The 14,485-nt window shown below is 38.2% G+C and overlaps 1 protein-coding gene across 1 annotated transcript in view; it reads right to left on the reverse strand.

The window, feature by feature from the left end:
• The window catches only part of LOC139726906 (uncharacterized), a 65,472-nt gene extending 51,204 nt beyond the window's left edge, over window positions 1-14,268 (reverse strand). The window contains exons 1-2 of the mRNA XM_071637899.1: window positions 13,985-14,268; window positions 840-1,032 (exon numbers count right to left, since the gene is read on the reverse strand). Coding sequence (XP_071494000.1) covers window positions 840-1,032; window positions 13,985-14,089 — 298 coding nt within the window. The 5' untranslated portion in view covers window positions 14,090-14,268. The remainder of the gene's footprint in view (window positions 1-839; window positions 1,033-13,984) is intronic.
• Between the last annotated feature and the right edge of the window lie 217 nt (window positions 14,269-14,485).

Genomic DNA, 14,485 nt, shown 5'->3' on the forward strand with positions numbered 1-14,485 from the left:
GTGCCTGAAGTTATCCCCATTTGCGAGGCATTTTATAAAGTAATCTTCTCGAAAAACCCAATCAAAATCACTCAGTTTTTCTGATTTTTGCCCCGATTTTGCTTCCTCATTATCATAATCATCATTATTATTGTCACTATTATAACAAAATTTTTATTATAGTTTACTTCTACTCAAATCATCATTCGAAAACCCTACTATCATTCATATTATCGTGACCACTGTAAAATCAGAAACTTTTGGGGGCATGAGAACTTTCGCAAACTGCAGCTGTCGGCCTTTTTTACAGTGTGAAACTTTCACAAATTGCCCCTGGCATCCAATACAGTGATCAGGTAAACACCTTTGCATACATTTACAAAGTCCTGTAGAATAGAACTGTGAATCTTGGCTCCTCGCAAAACTTAGCAACGATTTATGCATAGGAAAATTTTTAGAATTACACTGTACCTGCAGACATGGGATTCAGTGTAAAGTCCATCAGTGGTTCCAGGGCAATTACCCCCTCCCCCCCCCCCCCCCCCGACAATTATTCTGGACCCTTCCCCTGACCCTAATCCTAATCCTGAACCTACTCCTAACCCTAACTCAAAACTCTAACCCTAATCTTTTCAATACTATAACCTTATCACTCATCAGTATTTAGGGGGGAGGGGGTGTAGCCCTGACACAGCATCAAGTCCATTGTTGTCTTTGGCCCAAAATCAAAGGATATTCAACCCTTCCCCCCCCCCCCCAAAAAAAAAAAAACAAACAAACAAACAAACAAAACAACCAAACAAACAAACAAACAAACAAAAACAAAAAAACAAGCAAACAAACAAACAAATGCTACCCACCTTGGTCTCTCTGCAGTTCATAGAGGGCATAGTCGGGGATTGAGAGCATCCTCATATCAGGGTGAAACTTTTCAATGAGACTGTTAATGACATCCCTGGCGGTGGCAGTGCTGGAGACGCGGATACACTTTGAGTTGGAGGACTTATCGGCATCTTGGAAGAAGAATCGCATAACCCCGTGAAATTCCAGACTCTGTGTACAGCGAGTGAGAGAGAAGGAAAGTTTATGAAAGTGAGTAAATTACATTTTGACATCGTGATATGTTTGGGAGTACAAACGACATCAATGCAACTGACTCTGTGCACACCATATATTTTGCACACTGGGACTCGTTACGACGAAAAAGAAAATGAGCAAAGGATTCCCATGTTGTATCGACAGAATCTCGTCTGAATCAAACCGACACATTTCTCTCACCTGCAGATCATCTTTAGGGAAATTTTGAACAGTACATTTGTAGTTGCATCATAGGGTTACACTTAGTTCCAAACCAATGCTGCACACTGGCACTGGTCCGACGGTAAAATATTTGTATGCGAAAATAACAGCTTATGTACAGTACTTTGTGCAATGCACATACCACAAGTACACAATACGTTGTATGTCCAGATTTTTACTCCAGCATCAAACCTCAAACTACGGATGAAACAGACTCCATACATGTACAGGCCTACAGTACATGTGCTTCACACAACAGAAAATGAATAGAGGAAAAACTGAGTCAGATCACTCATCGGGTTGACCCTTTGCTGCTCGATGAGAGATACTATCCTCCCACATACATTCCACACATGTACACTATCAAATCAGATACATGTACTTTCTACCACTATTACCAGAATATCCCCCCTTCATTCCTTCTTCTACAGAGAAAGTGGTGGTTATTTGTGACTCTACATGTAAAATGTATCCAAGTGTCACAACTCACAACCATACCTAAAGCAAAATATCTAGACTACAGAAATGTACTGTGTACAGTTGTTTTAGTGTATAGGCCTACAGTAATATCAATGAAAGCGCTGTCGTTTTACCGGTATGATTCACAAATGTACAGTGTAGCTTTGTTCTGTTTTCGTTCTGGTTTAAGCTACTAATTTGGCATGGATACATTGTAGAGTATTGTATGATTCACCATTACCAGCTCTGGCAAGCATTCTTGGAAGATCAGAGCCCCATGTCAATTCTACAATCAGTCATCAAAGAGTCATTGGTCAGTAGGCAGTGGTCATCTGATTCTGAGCCAAAATCACAAGGCATTTCCTGCTATTGCCCAAAGTTCCCCCTTGTATTATGTCATGAAATGGAATGTGCTTTTACAATGTAGCTCAGCCAAGAATGCAGTAATTAGTCGTTCTTTTAGTGTGTTCACAAGGAAGCATTTTTTCTTTGATCTCTTTGAGAGCATAAAAATAATATCACCTGATTCTAAACTTATCTCAAGCCACCAAACTCATTCTGAAATGCAATAACTGACATGCATGCATGCCTCCCCATAAAAAAAAGCATCTGTAATTGTCCGAGCCCCATTAGGCACAAACTTTTATCAACACTCTTCACTAGCTGAGCATAATCTTCTTGTGTACTGTACATGTAATAGTGTGAGAAAGCACTAGACAGTTCAAACAAGGACAGTTCCATGTAGAACTCTGAGCAGTCATCTCAAATCGTTCACACGTTAGTAAGTCTGGCACTGTGTCATACAAGTTTACAATAGCATAGCATCAAAGTGAGCCCAGGAGTATTGATCTGTCAGTTCTATGTTTTGTACTTGTTGACCATCAAAAGTCCTCACGCTGTGAACACACACACACACACACACACACACTGACACATAATACACTCACACGCACACACAAGCCACGCTGCACTGTAGCATGACCACATACCGTTGAGGGAAACAACTGGGGCAGGGTCCCCCACACCACACACACCCATAGCAAGCTGAGAGGAAATCTCCTCCATTCTCTACACCAATCCAAACTCAGAATGGCTATGGAAGAGATTAGCCAACAACAATGGCGCCTGCAGTTGGGTGCAAAAATAAGGTCTTATTGACCTGTTTGTTTGTAACGGCCTTTTTAATACACCTAGCTGAGTCAGATCTGGAGGATAAACACACAAAAGGTTACATGGTTCTCACAAAAGCTTGAATCTCCCCTAACCAATTCTCCCTCCCCCCCCCCCCCCCTTTTCAGTGCTCATGGCGCTTCAAGCAAAGTAGTTCTCATGTACAAAACATGAAAACTGGGAAGAAAATACATGCAACAAACAAACTAATCATAACAAGCAGACACATACATTGGAATTACAAGTAAGAACACAATTTTCTGAACATTATGGATTGCAGTAATTAATGATCTCCTCAAATGTGAGAAGATGCTTTCAGTTTGGTATTGAATGTTTCTGTTGATGTCAGTTGAAGTAATTGAATAGATACAATTGTAACTGATTCCAAAGTTTTCCAAAGATCTATCAAACACCATGATTGTGCACTAAGGTTGTTGTTGCTACAGTACTTATAGTCATGTAGTACCGGTAAAACATATTACTGCATGGAATCATAGACACTTAACACACCAAACTTGCTGGTTGGTGGAAAAGGATTTCTACTGTTTGATTCATTGAATAATTTCAGTAGAAGTACACCATAAAAGTAGATCTACACTTTGTTCTTTACAGTACACAAAAAATGTTTGTCTTGATTTGGTTCAAGTATTTGGGAGACATTTAAAATTCAAATGATCAACTTAATTGCTTTAAACCTGAAAATGTATTACATGGTTTACCCAATGGGTAGACCTACAGCTTGTAGAGTGTACATTGTACAGTCGATCTATTACACATTATGTAAACAAGAAAATGAATAGACGTTGCTTTAGAACTGCCTATTTTTTAATGTACAGTGTACAACGTATACTGTAAATGGTAATAAACAGGCGTCCGGTGTAGAATCAACACTACTATAAAATCGTGAGTCAGAGTGCTGAGTGTACAAGTGTGTACATTGCTTCGCACACTTCAGCTCCAGGCATGCATGTACTGTAGATTCCCACCAAATGATAGGCCCACTGACTGCACACCTTTGCCCACCTCCCATGACCTCATTGTGTGGGACACAATGGAACTCCCACATAGTGGGTACAATAAACAACGCTTACGAGCCTACAGTATGCAGAATGCTATGTGAACTGTAAGAAAAAAAAAAGACACTGTACACACACTCGTTCACACAGTAGACGTGACTTCATACCAACTAAAATGCCACTTTGACATCAGTATGTTCCATGCTAAAAACTTTCATACATCACGGTTTAGGCATCACACTATCACACATTGTAATTATGTGGTGATCCTCGAACAATATTGCGATGTCCAGAGATGCATACTCCTCTGAAGTATACAATTGTAGCTGTTCATACATAAAAGCATTCAAGGCTGACTACACATTGTACAGTACAACTGTACTATCACATCAAAGAACTCACAAGAGCAACCTTCGTACCATTATGTGTAAACTTTCACATCTGCTCATTTCATACACAAGTGGAGCATACACTTGTAAAAACTACAATGTACATGTACATTGTACAATGTAGATCTTTGGTAGAATGAACAGTGATCATACAGTCCTGGTGACATCATTGAAATATGACATTTCAAATAAATATGATTCATATATTTTTCTGAGGAGGGGCATCTATTCTTTGCAGAGTAAATCACCACCTGAACATGTTGCACTTGTACTTTGAAACATGTATCAGTACAGTCAATGACCCATATTTACATTTTTAAAAAGTGTGACAGGAACTTATCTGGGTATACAGTACATGTACACTGTACATGAATATTTTACATATTTGTGAGATGAGTCTAATCTTCGCAAAAATGTATGTTCTGAAATATATTGTAAGTACAAGATTAGACACAAAATTTACATACATGTAGTACATGTACATTGTATAACATGAACAAGTGGTCCTGTAAGAGTGGATATTTTTGCGTGAGTAATTTTCGCATTTGGCCTGGTGAGAAGAATTTAGCGTGTTTTTTATAATTCCGTAGAATCAGGACATACAATGTAAACTATTGGAACATCACAGCATGCATATATATTTGCATGCTTTTATTTTTGCACTACATATGTAGCTTCTGGTTGCGCAAAAATTTTCCTGTTTGTATCACAAATATTTTCACTTTTACAGTATTTGTAAAATTATAATGTAGCTGGCTAGTGTCAATGGCCATTCATTATCATACAGTGCATCAAGAGGGTGAATTTACAATATTAAAAAAAAACTCTTTCTCTGTGATATCGGTTCTAAAGAGTACATGGAAAATGTGTACATGTAACAAACAATGTAGGCCTATACACACACGAGTGCACAGTCAGAGTGAATGACATTCCCATACCACTACAGTGTAGGTTGAGGTGTGTGTCTTCAATCAGTGTCAAGTCAAGGGGTGAAACCTGGCTCGTTGCTGGTATAGCCATCATCTGAATTGAGTGACAATCTCAATATCAATGTCTGTTACAGCACACCCTTTGGCAAAGCGTTTTCCATTTAAAAAGTAAGCCTACTGTATTTGATATCTGAAGAAGTGCACTCCTGACAGTATGGTGGTTCATACAATGTATCATTAATGTGAGGGGGTACTAGGAAATGAAGGAGAAGACAACATCTCGATTAGCACAAGATGTAAAGTTCCAAAACTTATACTCTGGCAAGGTAAATTTTAGCAAACATGATGTACAGTTAAATGCACCATGCAAAGAAAATGTACAGTGTAGGCTGGTACAATATACGGTGGTAGCCCTGGGTATTCACATGATTAAAAGAAAAACAACAACAACAACAACAAAAAAAAAACCAAACAAACAAACAACTGTTCACAATCATTAAAAAATACTACACAATCTACAGTAGGCCAGCCTGTATACAGCTGTGTTGTTGCTGTGTACTACTGCAATACAAATGTACCATTTCAGCATGAATCATTCCGTTTTTTTCAATGTGATTTTATGCAAAATGCACAATGTCTATTCACATTTGTACAATGTGCACGTGTACAAATACTATCGATACAGATTATCAAACCTGAAAGAGGAAGCTACAAATGTTAATAAACAATGCCCTACAACACCAATGATTCTTACCAGGTAGTCACATTTCAAACTAGTGTATGGCAGGGGAATTCAGGAATCCCGTGTACAATAAATGTACAATAATACACAATTTTATACATGTATATATGGTCATCTGTACAAAAATATGAAATTGACAATTGGGCTACTCAATTTGACATGATGGTGAAAAGGATGGTACTAATCAGAGTTGAATTGTACTGAATTGTATGTGAAGCATCATGCTCTCGGAGTAGGACTGCCTCTATTGACAAATTGAGTATTGAGATCCCCTCCACACCCTACCAGCTGACCCAAAGACAGCTGGGAGATGTTCTTTATCAGACACCTCCCTGACAGGGCAGAGGCTACAGAAACTGATGACAGTGCTGATTGGATGGGACTGTCATCACAATATTTCTGGCCATGTTCGCTGACTCTCTACAGGACACATGCACTACAAATGTACAGGTTAGAATGCAATGTTCACAGTAGGCTTTGGGGACTGGTACAGGTCAAGTTGTAAATGCCCTCCCGTGGCTTTCACGACATATCAGATCTTACTGTAGTATACGACCTGATTCATGACAAGGAAGGACTGTTCTCCAATACACAAACATAGGTTCTGGGCTGCTCTCACTTGTTTAAATGAACAAGAAAACAAAACACATCCTCTTTTTTCTTTTTTTTAGGCATATGCTGTATAGGCAGTGTACAGGTACTCTCAGGAGTATGCATCAGCAATACATTGTACACACTAGTGTGTATTAACAAAAGAAAGCACAGTCCTTTGAGACACCAATGTACAATGTAGGCCTACAAATCAATGTGTACAGCATACAGTGTAACACTGGAACGTACAAAATGTGAATTGTATTTTGTACTTACACAAGTACAGTAATGCACTCAATAATACCGTACTACAGTATCTCATGAGATAATTTCAGGAACTATTTGTTCACATTTACCCACAGAACACAATACATTTATGTCACAAACTACATGTAATAAATATCACAACACACACTGGTAGGGAATCAGCAACCACTCATACAACTGTATAAAAAGTAGATAGCCTCTATTGACCAGGGTTCGAAATTGGCAATGGTCCGCTGGCCATTGGCCACCCAAAATCACGTCGGACTAGCTAAAAATCATAAAATTCTGAAGTAACTAGTCCGTCTGGCTAGCCAAAATATTGCTTCAGTGTCAAAATTGATTCTAAGTAGTCCGCCTGGCTAGTCAAAAAAAAAAGTTAAATGCGACCCCTGTTGACAGTCATTATTTTCAGCAACGGTCACGGCAGTTATAGAGTTGGCAGTCTTGAGAACTTTAAGTAGCACATATTTTGGGATGACGAGTGCTTGTCACCTCAATGAATCTGCAATTACTGCCATCAAACAGTCTGCACATCATTAGCAATGGCAGCTGCAATAATACTTGCCTTGCTCGGAGAACCTGCCAAGTCTGGTGCGGATTTCGAGATGTTCGTGGGAGGGAACGAATATCGGAGGGTCTTCTTCTTCTGCCCGCGACGCAAAATGGACTGAATGCCCATATTGGGCTCCACTAGTTCAGTTTAACAGTGAAAATAGATTTAAAAAGAATGCTAACAAGATTTTACGATCAAGCTACAATTCGCGTATGATACAGTACAATCAGGATCTCGCTACATTCTATTCTGCCCTATTACTAGCAATGCACTACAAGAGTGACAAGTGCTTCAGCAGGAAGACACACAGCTATGTAATCTGAGCTTCTGTATTGCGGAAATTCTGTTATTAAACCAAACACATCTTGACTAAAACCTTTTCAACTCCTTCCTCCTGCTGCAGTCATTGTGATTAGCCTCCAGAAGATTTGTAGCACAACAATGTGGAAGAGACTTTGGGGGAGCTGAACACACCCTGAACTCCCTCTACAGATGTTTCTGGTACAGTCTCACCCATGTCACTTGCTTCCTCATACCAGTCTTTTGTCTGCATCCATAAAAATGTATCTCCTTTTTTCTATCAACAGCATCCTATCACTCCTCTTCCTCCTTCCCAGACACCTACCAGTGTATTCCTGCTTCTTGTTCATTAAAAAAAAAATAGTACATTTTATGCACTACCAGATTTAAAATTCACAACAGGAACAGACAACTGCACATACAGCCAAGGAGGAACTACAGTAAGATTCGTAACAGCTAAATATTGGAGGGACGGGTGTGTGGGGGAAAAAAAGGGGAAAAAATGTAGGCATATGACATGGAGCATCTGGCTGGAAATTCCATTTGATTGTCTTAATATAAAACATTTCAGGCTTCTGTGTCTGAATGTCAGGATTAATGAACTTGGTCTTTCTAGGGAAATACAACTTTGTACAGTGATTGCAAGTGATGTAACAACAAAGATTTTAAAACTTATCTCATTTGCTGGTACATTTCCTGTAGATGTACAATGTGTTTAAAAAAACAACAAAAACTTTTCAATTATCAAATCACAACACTGGCCAATCAGAAGTTTGAATATTAAATGTGATGCCAAGAAATCGAAAAGCAGTTTCATATTGTCAGAATCTGGGTCACGTGTTAGTAGAAGCTGCAAACAGGACATGGGTGACTCTGAGTACTCATAATGTACACTGTATGATAAAAGTGGGTTTAGCTCAACTACAAAACTTTAAATTCATGGCAACACTTTCAAACTGGATAAAATTTCATGAGATGTCACCCTTATTTTTGTATCTTGTGGACTGACAATATTCACACAAACTACACTTACTGCCTATATTTCATAAAATTGCAGTACATGCAGAACAATTTGTTGTCACGACATGAGACTGGTCTATTCTACTGTCCAAAGCCACTATTCCACCACTGTATCTCTCAGCTGGCATTGAAAATAGGGTTTGATCCCTAAATCTCATTTCTACCAATAGGCATTCCAGGGGGAGTACCTAATCCTGTGTGGTATTTTTCAGCCCACATTCCAATGCCATTCCTTGACAATTGCAGCCATTGTCTGACGTCACAATACAGGTCTTCCACAGACATTTACCCACACTGTCATCTGTTCTTTTTTGCCCAGAAAGATCAAAGTTTTATCTAGAACATCATAGCTCAATAATTAATCCCTTCTTCTCCTCAATCAAAGGTTTTGTTCTTCACCAAGCTTGTAATTTTTAAGCCTAAGGCAAATGTAAAATGTGCTAGACATTTTTCACTGTACAGGGTACTGTCACTGACTTATTAAAGCCACTTCTCATACTGTATTATATACAGCAATAGGCTATTAGGCCCTAATACTCCAACATTTACATGTACAATGTATATGCAAACTGCCGCTTTATTGCAATATTGTTTTATATGGTAGGATGTTTGTGACATAACTGTCCTACACATGTACACTTACCTGTACAATTGTGACAACTCAAACATTTTTAAATCACTGCTCCCAATGGTACACAATACCTTTGAAGTCATACAGTTGCAGTTGGAAAAAAAAATCAATTTGGCTCAAACTTCCTATGGTAGTACCCCTGTACTTGGGTCATATTGAATGTCCGGTTTTTGGTTTGTTTTTCTTGTTTGTTTTGATTGCTGCTGTTTTTTTTTTTTTTTTGTGTTTTTTGTGTTTTGTGCTTTGTGTTTTGTTTTTGTTTTTGTTTTTGTTTTGTTTTTTTTGGGGGGGAGGGCTTTATGCAAGTTCTACGTTGCAACAATACAATGTTGTATGAACAATTGTAGTTTATGAATGCTCATCTACACGTGAAATTGGTTAGAGTCTCCATGCTACCTTGTAAAGTATGCAATTTATACTTTGCAATCACTGTAAAATATAACAGAAATGGGGGGAAAGTAGAGATAAAACTGTAGCACGATTATATTAGCAATGATTAAATGCCCACCTGGGCAGCAGTACTGAAAAAAGAAATTAAACTTTGAAGTGTTGACATAATTACACAAACACATTATACTGTACTTTATGTGACTCACAGGCAATGATGATTGCATATTTGTCCACACATACTTACAGGCTCACCCACCACGCAGGAAATCAATCAAATGAATTGCTTCCCCATGCCCCTAATACAGTTGTCTGTTCGCTGGGTTTGGAAACAGCAACCAGAACCTGGACTGACAGTGACAGTTTTTTAAATTCAGAACTCTCATGGTACTTTGGTGTCAAAAGTATGGGTATCATTATTTACAACAAACTACAAAATAAAATTTGTTTCAATAGGCCCCCTTTTTTTTTTCTTCTATTTTTTGCAGATATCTCATATTTTCTAGAATTTTAATAAGAGGGCTTCTACAGTACCTTACATGCATATCACTATACAAATTTGTGCAGATTTCTCATGGCTGCAAAAAGGTTTTTATTCAATAAAACTCACAAGAAATACTTTATTCTTGCAAGTGTTTCTTTACGTTTGCCTAAAACAAGACTGGTAATTTCCATAATTTCAAAAATACATATAGTACAATGCATCCAAGTCCAATATCTACAATTTATGCTAGAATCTTTTTGCTATTTACATACTTTTTGTCATCAAGTTTGCATGAGTATCCTCAGAAATTCATTACATTGGATTGATTTGTGATGACGACAGAACTTTCCTAATTTGTACTTTTGGGTAGAAAGGTAACTTACCATGTACATGATCTACTGTACTCAGCGTGGATCTACTGCATGGACATGACTCCTACATTTCTTTAATCAGGTAGAACCATAGAAGATAGAATTTATAAGCCAGTTTGTAGTCACTTTGCGCATGAGCAGAAACAAGGTCATTCGGACCAACAGGCATAATGGTTTTTAAATTCACTGGGATATCAAAGCATCTGTAATGTAATGATTATTCATGAGATACTTATAAATGCTGCTTGCCAGCACATCCACGTGACAGCAAAAGTGGTATTTGGCAATATCAACAGAAAGAGATTGTCAATACATTCAATGCAAAATAATGAAATGGATGCTTTCCCAAGTGTAAATTGACGGATCGTTCTGCTCATCTGGTCTACGCAGAACAGGATTGTGAATCCCATAAATTGTTATGTAAAGCTTATGCATTATGTCGCTCTAAAACGAGTTATCTGTAAGTGCCCCTAACCGACTGAGAAAAGAGAAAGGTCATTCGTACCAATGCGCCCATGAGCTTTAAGAACTCCGAACTAGCTTATAGGAATCCTCTCTTCACTTCCACTTTTGTTTTATTTCTCTTTGTTTTTCTTTGTTTATTTTCGCACAATGATTTGAAGAAGGATCCATGCAAGAGAAACTACTGTACATGTAGGTACAGGTGTTACACCATACAGTGTACAGTACAATACAGGTTGTCAGGGAATACAATATTCTGGATACATTAAATATACGGATTTGTACGTAAAGAAGAGCTGTTTTCTGAGTTGGCAAGATGATGAATTACTGTTATTGAACAATGTGGGCTCATTTCTCTCAATCAGGTTACTATAATGTACAAATGTATGTGAGGGACTATTTTGAGTTGAAATGGATACATTGTACTGTACATGCTGTAGGCATATTCTGCAATAAACTGAATGTACATTTGTACATAATGCAGTCTACATTCTTTAATGAAAAAAGCAACAAATTCTGAAAGCACTAAAAGTACAATGGAGAATACATGTATATTAAAAGAGTGGCAGAATACAAGGGGAAGAGAATGAAGACCTGCATTCAGAAAGCTAGAACTTTGTGGTACATGTAAGAATGTTACAATACATGGCAATATGTACAAATCAACTGTATTCATAACCATATTTTGTCAAATTTTACAAGTGACTGTAAAGATTGTATATTGCATGTGTAAGTCAGTACATCTGTACGTTACACACTTGAAGTACTGTCCCTTTAACTCTGTACTCTTCAAGATTTTTACTTTTTGTGATTTTTCTAAAAGTACAAAAATAGATTGTATCTTTCACCTCTTTTGAACATTTCTATTGTTGTTATTGTTGTCATAATTAGATACTTACATTTGTACACTGTATATCTGTACCCTGTGCAAAATCTTTAGGAGCACAACTGCTCATAATTTTTCCTCGCATACAGTACAACTAAATGTACTACAGTACAAACATCACAAGTGATAACTTCTGTCCACCAGTATTCACAGTAGAAACAACACATCACCCTATTAAAGGGATGGTAGAGTTTTGGTCGAGATGGGGATTCAGGTTCCCCGCTTTCATGTGAGATAATGTCAAATGGGAAACCTCTTTACGAAACCTCTATATTAAATATGATAGTGCATACAATTCTACGGAATTCACAGTTTATTTGATGAAAATCGGTTTTGAAATGGCTGAAATACCAAAAACAAAGTGGTCTTGATAAAATGTTGGACCTACGTACCTTTTATGATAACTGCTTCATTTTACTGTGTTTTTGGACATCTCAGCCATTTCAAAACTGATTTTCATCATATAAAATTACAATTCCTTTTAAAATTAATTATATGTTCTTTAATATTCCATTTCAAGAGGTAGCCTATTTGAATCTGGTTTCAGAATCTTAATCCCCCATCTCAACCAAAACTATGCCATCCCTTTTAAAGTATGAGGACTAAGTGTACTCATAAAAGAAATATCCGAAGCAAAGTAGATAGCAACTGCTGATTTGCTACAATGTACATGTAACAGCCAAACTGCATTGCGAAAAGTATACTGTACTGATTAGTTGAATCACTGTATGTTTTGTACAATTGAAGGAGTATTTAAGCCTACATATTTCCCTGCCATGTTTTAAATACTTGGACAAATAAAGAAAAAAAATGAAATGAAATGTACAATGTACATAAGATCCATCTCTCCTTTTTAGAAATAAGAGGACAACACACTAATGTCTAACCATAGGTTGTACAATGAAAATTATTTGGGAAGGGGCTGGAATAGTCACTTGTACATTGTATGCTATACTCACTATAGTATTTAGAATACTATAGTCTGTAGTCCTTAGTTAGTATACAGACGGTAGATGGAGGATGCAGTGGTATGGTGAAACCCAAAGGTCAACTCAAAGACAGCACATGTAAATGTGAAAACATCTTTTATTGCACTGAACCAATTTAGGAGTCTTTTAATTACTATCATTTTTTTTTTTACTTTTACGGCTCTCCTCTGTAGACAGGAGGGGATTCCGCGGAGCCAGACATACACATGTATGTGTTAATGGTATTGTATGGCTCCGCGGAACATATCCCTGACAACAACAGACCAATCTTCCGGTCAGTAATTTCACAGCCACGTAGCCCGACCAGACGCTGTTACTACGCTGTGCGAATACTACGTACCTATGTACAGTGACTGGGCTGTGTATAGTTACAGCCACAGGCACCAGCACACAGGTGGTGAAAGCTGTAACTTGTAAACCAAATGGTTAAATTATAGTATGGTACACGTCATGTGATTCAGCTAGTTTGGCTTCAATCATCACATTGTCGAGGCCAGTAAGTAAATAGACTCTAACCGTTACTACTCTACTCACTAACTCAGTTTGCTTGGTAAATTTAAGTCTTCTCACTTCAACTTGTTCGACATGTTTGAGTGGACTTCCGAGTATTTTGCAATCTGATTTGGGTGAGTGTAATGTACACACGTGTAGCTCTAAAATAACTGAAAAGTTCCTCATATTGACCAATCCTTGAAAACTCAGTTCGATACTGACTGAGCACCCAAACCTGCTGGAAGCTGCCTTACCCCTATGTAATACTATTAAATTTACTATTTATTAACGTTAGGGGTAAGGCAGGTAAAAATCTCACAACATACAATCACACACTGCATCACATCAGCTGCACACATCCAATTTTTGAACTTCACTGGACAAAAACACATAAATTTTACACACCAGTTGTTGTGAGTGTGTTTTTCTTTATATCCTAGTGTAGGACGCCAAATACAACAGCAAACCAGATCCCAAACAAGCTGATGCTAGCAAGTAGCATGAAAGATCAAGAAGGAGATGACATTTACGGACCAAGACACGCATCAATCACACCAATCACACGTACCATATCAGGGTCTGAAATTTCAAACAGGTCCATTCGGGTGGCATTCCAATCCTGAATGGCCCGCTGCAACCGCATTCTCTCCTCTTCCCTACTTCTGGGATCCATTTTTCCACAATTTGGCGTCACTCGACGTGTTCCGAAATTCCTGTTAATATCCTCGAATCAGCTGTTGTGGTCTGTTAATCCAATAAAACGAGAATTCATCGCTGGCTTCTCGCCGCAACAACTTGACGGAGATCACAATTGGTTTTCAAGATGTTTTCCAATTTCCGTGCGTGGTTTATTCTGTGCGTACAATGATGCAGTATACAGTGTGGGTGCGTGCTAGCTACCCGACGATACAATCAATGTACGTGAGGGGTGGTACGGCCACGACGGCCGTGCGTTGGTAGAGGTATGGGAGCAGGGGCTGCTAGCAATGCACTTCTTACGTAGATGACGCCAGTGTAGACGGGCGAGACAAACATCGCAAGGTAAACTCGAGTTTGAGGCAAACGAACG

The sequence above is a fragment of the Diadema antillarum genome, unplaced genomic scaffold (genome assembly GCF_040938485.1).
Source record: "Diadema antillarum isolate AM-2024a unplaced genomic scaffold, OU_Dant_1.0 seq00000103_RagTag, whole genome shotgun sequence".
In the NCBI taxonomy this organism is placed as follows: domain Eukaryota; kingdom Metazoa; phylum Echinodermata; class Echinoidea; order Diadematoida; family Diadematidae; genus Diadema; species Diadema antillarum.